Here is an 18,944-nt window from a genome sequence, read left to right as displayed (position 1 = left end):
GTTATTCAACTGTCATCCTACACTTAGATATTTTTACCCTTTAGGTTACTGTGAAGGCCACTTTTCAATTGGATAAAACTATCCTGATAGGTTGAACAAACTCTTGGGTAATTTAATTAAGTGGACTGATCTAAGATTTGCAGTTAATGGTCTATTTAGGTCTGAGGTCTATGGTTATGAAGTTTAAAATTAGCCATGGAACTTGTGGATATGTTTATCTTCCGACCATACAGTAGGTCACAAGGCTGGGTGTATGTCTTTTTTCTTGAGAAGATCATTTGACATTTTGCTTCCACAGGTGTGCTATTCACCATTAGCAATGTCAACCACTTTACAGCATTTTTAGTCCACAGACCATTATCTTTACAGATAATTACTAAGCAGTCTGAACTTCAGCCCTATAGGGATTGCTTTTTGAAAGGGCAAGAGTGCCTTTTTGCCATGTCTAGCTGGTCTGTGCTGACTTTTCTAACATACAGCCATGCATGTTGGAACAAATCAGACTTGGTAAACTTTGTGTTTTACAAAATGTAAAAGCGGAAAAAACAAAAGGCAAGTTTTCCTTAAAGGTTATTGTTCATACAATAAAAAAGACGGAGCTGGCTTTTGTTTGAGAAGGGGGCATGAGTTGTTTTTTTTTCTTGAAGTCTTGACAATACAAACAGGATCCAAATTCCGGTTCCTTTACCTCTTTTTCTCTAAAGCTGCTTTAAACCAACAGAAACAGCAAACATCTAACAATCCCAGAGCTCCTGCTTCATTTATAAGAACTGAAATGTAAAATAGAGACTGTATATCTTTCATGTAAATACAGGAATCCTGCAGATTAGCTTGGAGAATAGGGGAGTTTCCTGTGAGGGAAAGATGTGGATGAAAAAGAATCAATTCCATACAAAGAAAGTTAACTGTTTGTTTCCTTTTTGTATAGCAGAATGAACAGAGGCTTCTCTCCAAACTGACATTTGAGATTCCTGATCGGGATACCTTTAGACTATTAATTCATTAATCATTTAAGAGGTTCAGTAGCTCGGGGAAATGCAGAGTGTCAGTGGGAAGAGCAGTGACTTGAACCTTGAACCATAAGCCTTTTGCCTTAACTGCTAGACCACCTAGCCTTCTACAAAAAGTAGTAGCACACTGACTGCCCTTATGTATGAGGAAGGATTTTAATCCATTGAAATGCTGGGATAGGTACTTGACTCCATGCTGTCATATTCTAAGGGTAACTCAGTTCCCTAGCAGCAGTCAGTTTTTAGGTATTGAGGATTTTCTCTGTTCACGTATCATTTTTGCAATACGATAAAATTCTAAAATTTCCCTGGTGCTAGTAATTGAAAACATATCACATAAATCAGTGTGTTAAACTTAGAACAGTGCTCCTCAAATTCATTAAATGGGGCCAGCAATCAAGAAAGTTTTATATAATCTAAGACCTGTACAAGAAGGCTAAATTAAGTCTGAGGTACTTTAACCCTCTTCCTGAGATACTGTGCTGTTTGTGCTGATGTAGAGACTAAAAACAGTTCAAATCAAATACTGTTTAAAATAAATTTATAACTTACAAACCTAACATAATTTGGAGGTATCTTCATTCCTTAGGTTACACTTTGTCAAAATGAGGTAATATTTCCAGTAACTTCTTTGCTACTTATATGTAATTTTAAAGTAACCGTAAATGAAAATGGTAGATTTCAAGATCAAGTTCAACATAGAAATGTCTACAAAATGTTACATTTTCCTTAGTTGTACTGTAATTTGAAGATATTTTTATTACTTGTGGTTAGCTGTACCCCAGTGAAGTAATATTTCAGATAAACAGCTGTGGGTTTAGAGAATTTGTTGCTTGGTGATTAAATAAATCATAACAAATCAGTCAGTATAAAAGGTTCTTAAATTAAGCCCAGCCTCAGAAATCTCTATCAAAATGGCATGATGTATTATTACTTAGTGGTTGAATATATGTATATAGTTGTCCCTTGGAATACAGCAAGATTGAGCTGGGGGTTTAATGACAGATAATAATACACTCTGTGAATTCCTTATTAAACCTCTCATCATATTTAATATTTAATATTTAACAACAGTTTGACCAAAGTGGTTTGGAAAGGTTTTGTCCAGGAGAGACCTGATTAGTTTATCAAAGAGTCTTGCTACTGCACTTTTTTACTGACTAGTTTCTGCGTTTTCCATTGTTGGTTTTTTGGTAAATTTATAAAGGGGACATTAGTTTCGAATCGCAATGGTTCATATGTGCATAGCAACAGGAATCAAGCTAAGTGGTTTATTTGTTCTGGGTAATTACTAATGTAGTGCCCATCCACAGAATAGAAGGCCGAATACTCTAGTAATTTCCCAATATGTCTGACTTCTGTTAACATGTAAACTAATGAAAACAGTTGTAAAACTAAACCGAGATATCCCCTATATGGAAATATTATAGGAATAAAACAAGTTTTACAAAAAAACTGCTAAGTAACAACAGTAATGGATATATTTAGATCTTGTGATATGATATAGTTTGATTTTTAGAAAGCTTTTGATAAAGTTTCCCATAATTTAGTCCTCAAAGTGCACATGATTGGCATACATGGAAAGGCCTGTGTGTAGATTCAGAGTTGATAATTAAATAGAACAGGGTACAGATAAGGGGTGAATACACAAATTGGGGTGATGTAAATAGTGGATTACTGTAGGGATCTGTACTAGCACCACTTCTCTTCTTAATTTATATGAGTGAAAAAATTCCAATATAGCTAGCCAAGTTTGCAAATGATACCAAATTATCAGGATTATTAAACAGTTTAGGAGCAGTAAATGAAATTCAAAAAGATTTAAATACAATTCACAACACCTGGCAGTCTTTTAATATAGACAACGGGTCGAGTAGCTACCTCTCATTTGTAACAAATCTTCTACAAAGTATAAAGTTAATAATATGTAGTGTACATTAAGTTCCGTAGTGTACAGAAAACTGCATGTAACAGCCTTAGGCAAAATGTCCTATGAAGCCTTATCAACACGAACTGATTGTTTTGTGAAAGGCATGCATGGCCTGTCTTCCAAGCACTTTTTTGCAGACCCCGATGCCAATGGAGCATGTCAACAGGTGAGTTTGAGGATTTCTGTTATTGTCTATGACAGAGAGGGGCTGGGTGGAGTTGTGTGGTAGCTGCTCATCCTGAAATAACACGCATGTCTCAGTCAGCTGTCAGGCTGTGTTACATTGAGAAATGGTTTTAGCACCTGGGCCTCAGGTTTCGCTAGCTAGCCAGCTGTCCACCAGGCCACACAGCTGTGCATTTTGTGCTCAGTGAGAAGCCAGAACCTGAAGCCCTTTTCTGAATGGACCGCAGTTTGCTTTTCCCTTCACCATGTTACATGACATTAATACATTTCTTTAGGCCTTAAAACAAAACACTCTGACAGGACCTGTTAGTACAGAATAAAAAAGCTAATAAAAACACAATTTGGAATGATTGCACAATATTTAACAACATGATTGCTTTAGTAACAGAAGTGATTTCTTGACTTGCACGAATTCCTTTGTGTTCATCCAGTGCTTTTATTATTTTTCTCTTTCTGTGCATTAAAATTTTAGCTTTTAATTAGGTAATTTGTCTGCTGTTAATTTTCTTAACCTGTTGAATTACATGTGAGGTCTTTGATAGCTTTAGAACGACTGTGTGGTTACATAAATTAAGTAAACAAGCCATAACTATTGTAGAGTCAGGGTACAGTTGAATACCTACTGCTATTCTAAAGAATGTTTGTCAGTGTTTTGCGGGATGCTTGCTGAACTGAAATGAGCATCCCACATAATGTTCCTCCATTTGCAATAGGATTCTATAGTCATTAAACACATTTTCTTGGTATTACAGGTTTTAAAAGCAACAGAGTTATATATTGATGGTGTTTTCCCATGAAAATAAATTATCAATGGTAGTTTCAACTGTGTGATTAGTTTTTTGCAGCATTATCACCTTGGACCTGGTCTCATCAGATAATCATTGCAGGGTGCTGAGATAGAGAGCTCTAAGGATGAAAATAAGTTGCTGATCTAAATGGTATTGGTCAACCAGTAGGTGGCACTCTTTCCTCTGCACTAGAATTCCCAAATTAATACTCAGTGTGCTGACCAGGGACACTATGCTCTAGGAGATACCATCCTTTGGTATGTACTAAAGCCCTAAAAACATGGACATGAAGGATCACATAGCACTGTTTGAAATAGGGCTTGAACAATCTGGTCCACCTAAAGTCCCATCTTAATTCTGCTGGTAGTTTCTAACTTGTCCACCTTACCTGCTGTGTAACAGGGGTACTTAATGGCTACCATGCAACACCAGGTGGTTGCTGTTTCCACCGGTAGGTGAAGTGGATGTACTCTCAATGTGAAGAACTCTGTTGTTCTTTTGGAATGCAATCAATGCAGCACACACTCAGAATGATCTTGATTTCTGACTTTTTAAGGTTTTGAAACCATATTGTAATGCATGCAGCATGACAACGATCTAGGAATTTACAAGGGGTGTGGGCTCACGTCCCAAGTAGGGCACTGCTGTTGTGTCCTTAAATTTTGGGTAGTTCACCCAAAATGATCCAGCAAATTCCTTGCTGCTCAAATGCTTACTTCCTGGATTATCATTGCACATGAAAATGTGTTCTCAACTGACATATCCGGTTAAATAAAGGATTAAATTAAAAAACTAACTTCAATGATCTCATTTAATGAGTTCTATTTAGTCATGTATCTTTCCACTTGTATAAAGCCATGTATTTCAAAACCCCTTTATGAGATTCATTCTGACTTAGTAATGATAGCCTGGAGGCTAAATGTGAAGTTTTGGAACCAGACATGATTTGACATTGGAATCATCTAAATGCAGATTTGACAGGCAGCTTTTTAAATCAGATGCTTAACCTTTTGGAAACAAAAAATCATTAACAGAAAAGCAACACAAAGTATGTGTGCAATGCATTTAGGTATAGCCAGCTGTCATTTTCAAATCCGTCATACACTCACACCAGGGTCAGTTTTCCCAGAAGCTAGTTAATGTAGCAGTATGTTTGTGGACTGTGGGAAGAAACTGGAGGAAACTCATGCAAACTCCATATCGATAGCACTGAGGTCTGGCATTGGTTTCGGGGCCCCAGAGCTGTGAGGTTCCATGCTGCCCTAATTGCAAACTAGGTCTTTCTAAACTGTTCGTGAACTACTGTCATTGATTTGCTGACATTGTTTTCCTTTGATTTCATTTGATGAGTCAAAAGCCACATGCCCACAAGTTATAATTAGCTGGTTACTATTATGCAGATGCACAAGATATGTAGAATCTAGGAAAAACAAACTAAACGCAAATAAAACCTAACTGGGAGGAAACTGGAGCACTAAATTACATGCATAATAAAACATTTGTAACCATAGATTACTTTTTAAGCTGTTACTCATAGAGTGAAGTTTTCGTATCTTTATATTTATATTTTAGTATAGTTGACTCCACGTCTTCTTTTAATACTCCTTTGACTCAATGGCAAAAAAATATATTTTTTTGTACTACAACCATAAACCAACATAATAAGGGTGTCAAATTAGCTGTAAGTCTAGGACAACAGAAGACACATCCATGCACTGAGGTCATGTACTGTATACAAAGCTGTATTTCATAGGCCATTATTAGTGATTGCCTTTGCTAACACATTTGATTTTCACTGTGCAACATAAAAGCAGCATGACTCTCCCTGCAAAGAATAATTACACTTTTTCAACTATGACTAAAATCAGAAATGCCAAACATAAAAGTTTGTGTCAAATTAAAAAAAATAGGCGGATTATGGCATTTAACGGGAAGAATCGGAGGAGCAGGAGATGGCACTCGGAGAAAGAGAAGGCTTCAAGTCGGAGAATTCAGGAATGGGAAGATGAGCATGTCTAGTTTTTCGAGAGTACAAGTGGAGGAGCAGTGCACGTTTCTCTGCAAGCCTGTGAGGCGTGGGATTTCACTTGGCTGGTATGCACTCTTTCCTGTGTTGTGCCTTGGTGGAATTCCTGGTATCACAGTGAAGGTGATTCACAGTGAGCTGGCCTCCCACTCTGCCTGAGTCACACTCTGCTGTCTGCACTATGTGCTCACCGGAGCAGAAGGGACCCAGAGGAGACAAATGCGTCCTGAGATGACAATTAATTTCTAACAAGATTGACATGTCTTAAGGGCTGACAACAGCCCGTGAATGACGTTTTCAATCTTGATTTGAATGAACTTGACTGCCAGTGGGCCGTGATCCTTGTCTAGAAAGTTTAGACTGATACTTGTATCTGTCATGTAAGTCTCAGCCTAGCTATTTAGCTAGTTTATTGATTTGATTATCATTTTAATTCCTGGTAATTGTTATATGTAAGACTGTTGTTTCTAATAACTAGGTTTTTGAGTATTAACTCTATCTGTGATTATATGCTTTTCCTGTCAAGTAGGGTTTTTAATTAAGGAGAAAACTGTAAATTTAGTTATTTTTCTTTTCAGCTACTTTTCCTTCTGCTAATTGTCACACATGATTCTGTTTCATTCACAGTGTTTCCATATGAATCAAATTTCTCCATATCCATACATTATATCTTAAAATGGGAATCCGCAGGTAGACAAAGAATATACAAATCTACCTGGATATGAGAGAACCAAGATGTTTAGACCAAAATTATTTCTTGTACCATCATTATTTGCTAGTTTCAAGATTTTTAGAGCAGGTATGTTGAAGTAGCAGATGTTATTTCTGTTTAAGACCGGACTAAATCCACAGAAACATTTTGTTTGAGTTTTTCTTCTCTTATTTGTTTGGCTTAAAAAAGAAATAAAACCGCAAAGCTTCATACATCATAAAAGATAAAAGTATAACCTGTCTTCAGGAATTTAAGGGATGAAGATATCTGAAATCCTACCCATGTTAAATAAAACATTGAACCTTCAAACCAGTGTTAAAAAAATTTAACTAAAAATATTATATTAATAATATTCGTAACATAATTCATGTACTTGTTTTTTTTGTTTTTAAAGCAATTAAAAACATTAGCTATATCATGCCAGTAGCTGTATCACCCTACAACTCACAACGGGGAACACACTGAAGCTAAGCAGGTGTGAGCCTGGACTGGAGACCTTTTGGGGAAAACTAAGGTTGCTGCTGGAAGAGGTGTTAGTGGGACCCTGCAGTCTATGTGGTCCTAATGCCCAAAGAATAGAGACAGGGACACTATACTGTAAAAAAAGTGCCATCCTTCAGATGAGACATGGAACTGGGCTCCTGACTCTCCGTGGTCATCATAACTCCCTGAGCATTTCTAGAAAAGAGTAGGAGTATTAACTCTCGCCACTTTTGCCTGTCATGGTCTTCTCTTCTACTGTAGTAATCTTTAAATCGGCTTCATTACTCTGCTCTCTTCCCCACTGATAGCTAATGTGTGGTGAGCATATTGGTGCACTTTAACTGCCATTACATCATCCAGGTGTATTCTACACATTGGTGGTGGTGGAGGGGAGTCCCTATTCGCTGTAAAGCACTTTGGCTAGAGTCTACAGGAAAGCACTATATAAATGTAGGGATTATTTCTTATTGATTAGCAGAATCACATACCAGCTCTGACACTGAAAAGGTTTAAATAGTCTAATGCTCGTAGGTCTGATACTGTATATTGAACTAATTCTACCTGAATGTATTTTTTCCTCATAATTGCAATAAGTAGATAGAAATGTCGCTCTGAGAATCCTAAAACGTGACCTGCACACATAGTCAACAAGGACTGCAGACTAAATGTTGTGCTCCAGATTGTGACAGCTACTGCCTTTGTAAATGGTAAATAACAGATAAGTTAATTTGCACATAACTTGATTTTTTATACATTCTTAAATCACAGTCTGACAAAGCTTAGCATTCTTGGATGTCATTCACCCTTTATTTGTAGATTTCTGTTGAAGCTGTCGGTTAAGGATGGTGCTTGTCAAATAGCAGTCTGCCAGGGTGTTACCCAAAATATGAGAACAGAATTGTTAAAATTGTACTAAAATACGTTTTTTGCCTTTTTTCAAACAAAAGCAGAATATTGTATCTCAATACTTCTTTAAATGCACAACCAGGAGTGTCATATGACAAAAGGCTTTACTGTGCTTTTAAATGTGCTTGAGTGCTGAGAAGCTACAAGATTGATGTGCTGTTTATCCATTGCCTTAGGTGGCTGTTTCTTTCACGAAACAGCTGGATGAGATCCTCAGATTGCTTAGCAACTAAAACCCAAATGAACTAGTTGGACCGAATAGACTCCCCTCATTTGCAAACTGACTTTTCTTTAAAGTTGCACTCTACAATTGTGTTCAACGGGGGGCTGAAGAAGAAAACCCATAATTCTTGTCTCGCTTTCATCCCTTTAAAGACTAGAGAGAACTTATTTAAAATCAGAGGTCACCTTTTTCCTAATCTCTTCCCTACACTGATCTCTGCATTTTCACTTACAGGTCTTGCCAAGTACACTTTCAAGCCCAGTACCTCACAGCTCCACCAAAGACTCTGGTTTACACAGTGCTTTTAAATCCTCCAATCGTAAAAACAAGCTGTGCCTGACTGCACAATAGATACTGATCACGTCCATTCCTTACAAAGTCTTTTCACTCATAGTAGGTAGCACACAGCTACCAATCTCTTGGTAAACAGGATCTCGATTACTCCTTTGCTCCTTCATTCCAGAGCCACTACTCTGCCTGCTCATCTCTCCCCATCTTGCTCACTTAAGCTCTTTCCAGTTTGAATCATTCAGATTTTAACTTGAGCTTACAGGCTGAAAGAAGAACCAGAGAAAGGTGCTGTTCTTCAAATGCTGTGGTTAGAAACATTTAGAAAATATCAGAATAAGGATGTATTATCATCATGCCGTGAACACAGCTGAGGTTTCAGAGCTTCATTCTTTCCTTCTGAATTTGCTTGTTACCATGAGCTTTCAAGGTATTTCCTTCTGTTTCACATTTCAACATTTATATAAATTAAAATGTAAAGCATCTTTAAAAATCAGCGTTTAAGTATAAAGATCATATATTCTTAGAATGTTTTTTCATATTTAGTGAGGAGTCAGTCTTTTTCTTTTGTAGTCCTTGTCTGCTGATCAGAATGTTTTTCTGTGGTTCACAATCATTGTTGTACAGTACTCTGTTTCACCTTGAGCACACTAGGCCAGTATGGTTTTAAACTAGCTGTGGCGAAGCTCCATGAGCATCCTGAAACCTCATCAGTGTCTAGACTTTATGCACCAGGGGTTTTAAAGTGAGAAATCTCATCATCTCATTGAAATGTTAGACAAAGGCTGAAAGAGAATTTTGCTGCAGCAACTGCAGAGTTCTTATTCTGGGAGACGTGTGATTTTTGTTGTGGTACTTTAAGATTGCAGGGAAAGGTTTAACGTGGGTAGTCACTGTTGCCACAAAGGGCTGTAAATGGAATTCATTGGGAGATGCAGGTGTTAGGGTGTTCATCGCCCCCATTTCATAAGGGTCGTGGAGACTGATCATGGAAGAGTGGGATTACATCGTGGATGCAACATCAGGCCATCACATGGCATACAGGAACATTTTAAAGAGGCCATTTAACTCTGCCAGCATGTTAGGGTGGGAGTAATAAAAACCCATGGAACATACAAGCTCCATACAGAAGATTTCCAAACAAATGACTAAAGAGCTATGTGGCAGTAACCACCGTGCCACTGCCCCCACCCCTATATAGATCAAGCAAATGTAAATGCATTTATCACACAAAGCATTGTTCAGTCCTAATGTTGGAGGGTAGTAAAGTTCTTTATTTTATGTAATTAACCTAGAGCCCACTTTTACAGAAAGCTGAAAAGGGGATGGAAATTTAAGCTTCAAAAACCTGATATCCCAAAGCCCAGTGCAGGAGCTGTTGTTCATGATGGTGCCATATGGTGTGAAGACAAGTGTTCATTATGAAACATTATCAGAGGGTTAATTTGTGTAAGAACATTTTGACAGGCAATCTGATGTTCATGATGCATCAAAAGGATGCTTTTGAGTGGAGTATTTGGATTTAGAATTGTATTCAAACTCCTGATATCTGTGGTGGAAGACTGGCTCCCGTGTTATCTTATTTCAGTGTGTGTTTTTTTTACCTGTGATTTTTATCTGAGAGAGAAAGTATTCCAGCAAACCTGTAAATTAAGAAATTAAATCTGTTGTATGTGGCTTTGTCGTCTTCCCAGGATGAACGTGAAGCAAGAGAGATGGTGAAGAGGGAGCAAGATGAAGCCTACCGCTTATCTTTAGAGGCGGACCGCAAAAAGGTTGGTTCTGCTTATTGTGAGCTCGACATTGACAAATTAACAAAAAGAGCAAGTGACAGACAATAAAGTTGAGAATGGAAGTATTCCCTGTACACTGTTCTGTGAAAATATTTGGTATTGAAAATAACATTCACCTGAGTTCAAAACTAATTGGATACAATTGTAATATATCCCAGAGCAGAACGTTGCAGAAGAAAGAAAAAATGAGGCCGTTCAGTTTCTAATGATTGCTATACAATCCCCATTCAGCCATCTGTCAAGCATATAGTATCTCTGATCTCCCTCCCAAGAACTGTCCAGTCTAGTTTTGTTTTACATATGAAAACGTGGACATGATATTTTGCAAGTTTGTAAAGTTAGTGGGCTCTAAATCTTAACAGGTCTTTCCCTTTGCAGTATACATCCTTTGTTCATCACCCATTTAATTTCATCACCGACACTGCATTTTGTGCTCTCAGCAGGGTTCTTCTTTCAGATATGGGTTTCTGTCAGATATTACCAAGTTTGTGAAAAATAGGAAAGGCTGTTATGCGTTACCCAGCCATGCTTCATAAATTGCTTTTAGATGAGGTTTGCTTTGTGGCCATCGCCATTCTTGAGATGAGAAATTCCACATCCATAAAACTATAGAAACTGTGATTGTATTCGTGCACTGTGGTCCGAAAAACTTTGTCTGCTTTAAGTGTAGATTGCTGGCAGTATATCCAATCAGGCTGTCAGTATAGCATGTCAAAAATGAATTCTGTATTCAATAAATTGTGAATTGTTTTTATCATCATGTTTGTTGGTTGTCTGATTTGGGGTTGCTGCCTAAATACTGGCGGGGCGCCAGCGCAGCTGCCAGCTGACTGACACTCTGGCATGTGTCGGTGTTGCAGAGAGAAGCCCAGGAAAGGGAGGTGGCGGAGCAGGTTCGCCTGGAGCAGATCCGGAAGGAGCAGGAGGAGGAGCGTGAGGTAAGACCGAATCCTCCGGCACGTGGCCAGCTGGTCGCCAAAAGATTGTGGCTGCCTGAATGGTTTTAATGGAATCCCTCTGATTCTTCAAGCTCCATGTGGAATCACCTACTTTGATTAATAGGCTAATAGTAGCTAATTGAGTAACATGGGATGAGTGTCCTCCTTATCTTAATCTTTTTGGAATATAGTGTGTTACGAGTGGCTTGCCCCTCAAGTCTAGTCTAGCTTTAGTCAAGTCTAAAGCTTTCTCAAAGAAATAGACCTTCCATTTTGTTCAGACATGTGGAAAGGTGCTCATTTTATCTGAAGGTTTGTTTAAAGGTTCATGATTTAACTAGACTTAAGGGCACTAATGGCAGAATTGTATTTCTTTCAGTAAGAAAGTCCCATACTGATTTTCACTACTGAGATGGAAAAAAGTTACCCCTGAACCGCATTGTGAACCAGATGTCTTGATTCTCACCTTTCAACAGGCAACTTAACAAGCAATCAAACAAAAAAGCATTCAGAACGATCATTAAAACTGAAAGGGAAATGTTCTGTCCGCAGTCACCTCTCCTTTTGTGTTTACTGCCCACACAATGATGTACTGTGTGACGAATGAATCAGGTTAGACTGCAGTCTTTGGGTGATTTGTCACATTAGTGAAATAGCTTTGTCAAAACCAGAGCCTGTGTAATTAGATTATTCTTGGATACTCTTTCTGTCATTACCTGGCAGCAAGAGCTGCTGTGTAACAATGTACATATTGAGATATATAATACCACACAATGCCACTTCTCATTTAGGCATCGTATTAAAATCCCCACTGTTTAAGCTTACCTAATAATGCATCCTTTTTACAAGGCACAGTAAACAGAAACTGCAAAGTAAATCGATGGGCAGACCTTTGCAATTGTGCCTGGTTTGTTTTACTGGTTACCTGGCCTTTTGCCATTTAGTTGAGTATAGATCTGGACCTGGTCTTGAGGAAATGGTCAAATATAAAGTCCGCTGGACAGAAGGAATGAGGGATTCCCGCTCCTGACTCCTGTTCTTCAGGTTGCATCTCCCAGTTAACATGATTGGAGGAAGCGGACAGCTGCATAGAGGTGTATCTGACCAGTTTTAGGACCAGCATATACAGACAGCTGTTTGCTCATTTTGAGGCCGTGTGAGTTGCAAAAATGAAATTATTCAGTTTTGTGTTTTAATAGACGTGGAAATCTCTTAAATATTCTGTAATGCAAGTGAATCCCTGTGTGAAAGCATTGTATTTTGGAGTTTGTGTCTGATTGGGAACCGCAGTAATTGAAATGAAATACATTTCTGTGGAGAGCAACTCTCCCATGCTCTTAGGTAATCTGGTTTCAGTAGCGAGTACTTATTTCCTATATGCTTTACCCACTGTTCAAATTCTTATTTTTTCTCTTCATACACAAGGGATTGTGTTTTAATGAGCATGATGGCATCCGCTTATACACCAGATTGATCTTTGCAAGGAGAGTCAGCTCACATGGCACATTTAAAAGAAAATTGGCACAATGTTTTTATAGGAGAGCACAGCTCCTCATACAAATGCATTCTAGTATGTATCTCAAAGTATGTGTAAAAACGATTTAAAAGGAAGCGAAGCATTTTCACTAAAAGAAGTGCAGAGGTGGCTTTGTCATTAACAAAACAGGCTTTCAAATGAAACGTCAGACCTTTTGTGATTGGAGGTCAGTATTTCATAAATACAGCAGAGCTGTATTCATACAGACAAATGTGACCTATATTGTATACTGTATATATGCTGCATACATGAGTGCAGCTGTTGTGGCTGGTGATCAGAAGCAGTCCGTGGCTGTGAAAGAATACCTCATTTCTCTGACATTGTCTGTGGATAAACAGCCCGGCATGCTGTCCTCACCGCTGGACGCCCGCCAGCAGCTCGCTGCCCTTCTCCACAATACACACAGCCTCTTGAAAGGACATAGGGAAGCTGGCTGGGAGTGTTTATTTTTTAATATGAGAATGCTTTTAGAAAAAGCAAAACAAAAAGTGTATATATGTTATTATACATATTAGTAGGCGGAAATACATACTGAGATTATTATGAAGTAGGTGAAAGGGAAGCCAGACAATGGGGATTTGCCCACAAAGAGGTGGGGAGGGTTTGTTTGGTCATTGTTCCAGGACAAGGCAGGAGACAAACCGAGCTCTCAGGTGCACGCCCGTCGTCCTTTTCAAGCTCTCTGTAGTCGAAAGGTGCTCCGCGTGCCCTTTGTGGCGGGCCTGCCCTGCCGGTGTTTGCAGCGCGCTTGTTAGATGTGGAGCTTTTTCTCTCAGGGCTCATTGTATGGCCCAGCTCAGGGGAGTAGGCCACGAGCACCCCTGGCTCAGGCACACAAAGACACAGGCTGCTAATGAGCTACTGTTGTCGACTCTTATGAAATATAATTGCATTAGGTTAGTAAATAAAGCTGGTATCTGTTGTCACAGCATATGTTGCCGACTGTCAAAATAAGAACATTCGGCTGAAAGAGAAAACCACACAGAGCAGGATACTGAATTGCTCCTCCGTCATCTTTTGTTCTTATTACTAGTATTATTAATAATATAAATTGATATTAGAAATAGTTTCAAAGAGCTCTCAAGATGTCATCTTTTTCAAAATCAGCGTATATATACGAAATTGTGGCCAATTTTAAAGTTAAAAGGAAAACAAGTACAGTACTTTGAATGCATATATTCTGCATTAAGGTTAGCATGAAGTGTGGTATTTAACTTGACCTTAAAAGTGTTATGTCAAGCATTTTGAAGTTTGAAACTTTAAAATATTTCAAAAAGAAGACGGCACTTTCAAATAGCACTCATTCTGGGTGTAAAAGAGTAGTATTTTTACAGTATCTTTTAGCCATTGCTGTGTTCTGATGTGCTGTTGTGCACATCGGTAGATTGTAAATGGGCTACAGTTTATTTTGCATCAGAGGAAAGATTGTTCTTTTTAATCAATTCGAGGTCTGCTAAGGGCCCATGTTGTTAATTTCCTCTTTCCCGCTGTTGGGTAACGTTGTTGGTTTCTCCCTCCTTCTTCCAGGCAATCCGTCTGTCGTTGGAGCAGGCCCTGCCCCCAGAACCCGAGGAAGAGAGCAGCGAGCCCATCAGCAAGCTCCGGATCCGGACGCCCAGCGGAGAGTTCCTGGAGCGCCGCTTCCTGGGCAGCTGCAAGCTCCAGGTCCTCTTTGACTTTGTGGCATCCAAGGGCTACCCCTTCGAGGAGTTCAAACTGCTGACCACCTTCCCCCGCAGAAACGTGAGTATTGTACCCCACCTTCCGCCCTTGCTGACTTCTAACAGAAGCTCATTTATGTCTTCTAAAATCACCAAAAAGGTCTCACAACTTGCCCCACCACAATTTTTAATAATATAAATGTTTTTTATGTATCATATAAAAGTCAACATTATGTGCACAGGGTACTAATTAAAGTGACCCTAGAGGCAGCTTAAGTGTTTCCCCTCGACTTTCTTTTTTTTTAATGAAATTGAGCCATAAACATACTGTCTAATACAAGTCTCTGTGGTTACATCCCCCAGTGTTCACAGAGTTGCTTTTGGTTAGCTTGTTTTGAATGATCAAGCCTGCCTCAGTGCTCCTGAAGGAGCCAGTTAGATTTGAAAGTCTCTTGCTTTGCTGGGATTAATGTTGGTGGACTGAAAACAGTCGGTCAAGTTGCTCAGCATTCACCCTGAAACGATGAGCCCTCGAAGACTTCCTCTCACTTTAACAAACACTCATTCACGTCAGAATTGTGGAACACTGATGTAAAGATGTAAACACAAGAGTTATAGTTGTCTGTAGACTTTTCTTTTGAAGAGACATTTGCTCAATTGAAAGACAGCTGAAGCTGCTCGTAAGACCAGAAGATATTTATTATGTAATTTACTTAATTTTTTGACAGCTGTATTAATTTCAAGATGGAAAAAATATCTAGATCATCTTTGACCCATCACTATTTTGTGGCAGACAAGCCTAATACGGCCTAAAAAAAAATTAGGAAATGTGTGCTCTAATGGGTACACAAAAATAGTTCTGCCATGTTACTATAGCACAAAGGAACAATAAACTGCAATACAGAATCAGTGTTAAGAAAGAAATATAAAGAAGTCTGGATTACTTTGTACTAGCCTGAGCAAGGTCCTTTGAAAGAGGTGTAAAACTGATGCCCTGTGACTCTGCAACAGTAGTAATTAATGCACAGTTCAGCTGATGGGCTCAAAGGTGCTTCATCTTAAATCGCCTGCTAAATAACCTTTCTCTTTGTTTCTTCATCTTTTTCTGCCTCTTAAACTTTTCTCTTCCCTTTTTGTTTTCATCGTTAATAATCTGGTTTATGCTAAATCTGTCCAATGTAGTGGGACTTCATATATGAACTAATCTTAAATTTAATCTGTAGGTGTATGTGTAATTTACCTGGACAAATATTTGTACACGCTCCTTTAAATCGTAGAAATTTGAAAAAGCATTGATTTCCACAAGAGACTACGAAAATGAAAATCAATAATGGAGAAAAAAGACTGCTTGTTTAAAAATTGCAGATCTTTTTGAATGACACAGACAGACATCTTGCAGTGTTTTTTGATAATGTTTGCACTGCAGCAGGTATTCATCAGTAAGTTGTAAAAGCCAGTTTTGCCTGTGTCCTTCAAGATGAGCCAGAGCTGTTGACTTGCGTGCTTTCCTCGCCTAAATGTTCTCATCTGCTTTTTAACAGACTGTTCTGTAACGGCTAATCTCTATCAATGATGTGGAGAGAGAAAAAAATGTACTGAGACCTTTAATATTGTAACATCTCCGCTAAAGAAAAAAAAATAATTGGGTCGCTATTCCCACAAAGTCGCTGCTTGATATAGTTTGTTGCTCATATTTCTCCCCTGTGCCCACTGAGTACTACTGCATGGAAAGTTCTAGGCGTGCAGTTTAATTAAAAGCTACGGTGGGCTAATGAGAACCTCCTTGATTTCATGTTTTTATTTCTATACACATGTGCCTTTATTATTCTGCGAATATTAATTAGGATCCCTGTATGCACCAAAGAGCACTGGTTACTTAAGATACTGTCAGCAGTCCTCTCTGCTCCTCCACTGCACCCTTGCAGCGGCAGATTTAACACAGTAATTATAGGGGGAGGTAAGTTCTGTGGCAGGTAGCTAATGAGCGTCATTTTTAACTACCTGGTTAATTAGACTTGTGGAAACAAATATGGGATTATTCATTAAGGAGAGCTGCCAGGCCTGCCCAGACAGCCTGCCTGGCCCATCTCTGGGGAAAACTGCACACTTGTGTTGGTGTCACTGTGCCTGCAACATGCAGCCTGCTCCTTGCATTTAATACAGTGTAACGGCAGGGAAACTGGCTACAGGGCTGAGTGTGCTCAGATTGAGCACGAAGGGGTTGCCAGCTCCTCGTTTCTAAACTAACAGAAATATACACAATTTCATTTGCATTCAGAGAATTTGTGAGTAGCCCAAATGTGCAACCTGTTCGTTTGCGAAGGCGGATCGGCAGTAATACAGCCGATCACGTAAAGGGGCCTTTCTTTTAATTAAACTCCACGGGAACGAGTCAAGTGGCAGCAGTGTTTGTGCATCTGAACGCAGCTCCTGTCTAATCCTCACGCGCTCAGATCTAATTAAAATGAAAACAGAAAACTGCTAAATGACATCCAAGGCTCTTATTTTTCTGGAAGGATTAGCTGAAATACGACTATTGCATTTGTAATTCTCCAGAAATATCGTTTAAATAGGATTTCTCTCCACCCTACCACCCGGGTTTAAAACTGAAGCTGATTGCCTGGGATCAGCTAAAACAAATTACTGAATACTTTTGTTTCTGTGACTGCTTGGGACACACTAGGGAAATGCCTGCTTTCCAATCTGCTTCTGCATTCATAAATAAGCTAGTTTCTCTCTTCTGTACTTCATTTTTTAACCACTACAGCACGGTAGTTGTTTTCCAGTTTTTCATTGCTCTGCTGTCTTCTCCTGTCACAGTGTACTGGAGTATTTTCTCAGGAGCAGTGAGAGAAACCTTACTGGTCCTGTCAGAAGTAGTTGTATTAGGCGTACTAATAAAAAAGGAACTCATCAGGCTGTTGCAGATAAAAAGTCACTTGAATGTGAGCTACATTATGCCAGTTGCCTTACCTGAGATGTCACTCTCTCGCCAACCATTTTGGAAATCTCTTCATTTCTTCAGATTTGTTTCTGTTCTTCAGTTTTGTCAGTTAAAAATGTTTTCCACCTCACATTCACTAAAACGGCTAGTGTTTCTATGTTCTGATGAAACCTACTTCTGAGCCATACAGAAAACCATACAGAGCTATACAAAAACCAAAGAATTAAAGTTTTATTTTTTACAGTTGTAAAACCTTCTCTTTCAAATTTTCTGCAATTTCATAAATGTAAACCTAGCTGGACCTTCAGTACATTAGTGCAGAATGAATTGCTGTAGCAGCAGTATTTCATGGTAAAGAAGGTTGTTTTATTTTTTTTTGTATCTTTTGAGGATAAATATAAATGAAAGTAACAGTTATCTGTGTCTACATTATATATGTGTATGCATTTTAATAATGTGTTGGTACTGTGTATTTTGTTTTCCTTTTCATGCTGTTGGATAGAAAATGAAATTACCATTTGCCTAGCACCTGCTAGTTCAAGTATATAATAAAGTAATTTCTTTGAAATATCAAAGGCTTTCTGGCAGACAAGACACTGTGTTTGCCTTGCTGCAGTCTCAAAGCTTGTTTGTGTGAGCCTTGTACACAGAGTGTAAATTTCAAATGGAGATGATGCCACATACTGCAGTGCTTCATACTGTTGATTCAACTGTGTAAACGTTCCCCCTGAAACACCTTGTCCTCTCGTCCAGTGAAGTCCCGGTGAGTTCAGCAGCTAAATAAGTTTTCATTCTGAGACTACAACTGTATTTTCTACAACAGAGCACATTTCCTTGATACAAACAACGAACAATGACCCTCTGCATTTTAAGTTGCACAAGAGGCCATAATTCATTGTTCGGAAACCCCAAAACATAACCTGCCATCTTTATGCTTCTACTTTTGTTTCCAAGTATGTTCACTGTATTGGTATGCATTGCATCTAGAAGAAAGACTAACAAACCTCTTTCAAAGTCTTGTATTTGAGGAATAATGTCTGCTTAACCTTCCAGAAAGTGTGCAGTTCTCGTATGTCCTGTCTGTCACCTTGGGTTCTTGAAAAAGTCATCCTCAACTGAGAGAGTATTGATGCTAATATTTCAGGAGAGCACCAAATAAGTTATTAAATGGTGATGAATCGCCTTTAAGACTATTAAATAATACTTTAATGGCTTAGAATCAGACTGCTACAAAGCTTGGGATGATTGCTTTACAAGGACAAAGCATGTTGAACCAACCTTTCAGTCATACTGAACACTTTTTATTATCTTTACAATAATTGTTCATTTAAGTTCTACTGTTTGCAATGGTGATTTATTTTCAAAATCGTTAACTCTGTACTATATGTAGTTAAACTGTGTTACTTACTTACAGTAAGTTCTCAAAACACAGGACTTTTCAACCCTTTTCTGCTCAAGCCTCGATTAAACCTTTGAAATGTTATTTAAGTCCGATTATTTAAGTGTGATTTTCGTTTTA

The 18,944-nt window shown here is 38.6% G+C and overlaps 1 protein-coding gene across 2 annotated transcripts in view; it reads left to right on the top strand.

Moving 5' to 3' along the window:
* The window catches only part of faf1 (Fas (TNFRSF6) associated factor 1), a 150,818-nt gene that overhangs the window by 120,292 nt on the left and 11,582 nt on the right, over positions 1–18,944 (top strand). For both annotated transcript variants that reach the window (XM_088598997.1, XM_088598998.1), the window contains exons 16-18: positions 10,247–10,327; positions 11,206–11,283; positions 14,348–14,563. In XM_088598997.1, the coding sequence (XP_088455123.1) occupies positions 10,247–10,327; positions 11,206–11,283; positions 14,348–14,563 (375 nt within the window). The remainder of the gene's footprint in view (positions 1–10,246; positions 10,328–11,205; positions 11,284–14,347; positions 14,564–18,944) is intronic.

The sequence above is a fragment of the Lepisosteus platostomus genome, chromosome 11, assembly GCF_059453375.1.
Source record: "Lepisosteus platostomus isolate fLepPlt1 chromosome 11, fLepPlt1.hap1, whole genome shotgun sequence".
Taxonomy (NCBI): domain Eukaryota; kingdom Metazoa; phylum Chordata; class Actinopteri; order Semionotiformes; family Lepisosteidae; genus Lepisosteus; species Lepisosteus platostomus.
The sequence above is the reverse complement of the archived record's forward strand: the minus strand, read 5'-3'. Positions and strand labels throughout refer to the sequence as shown.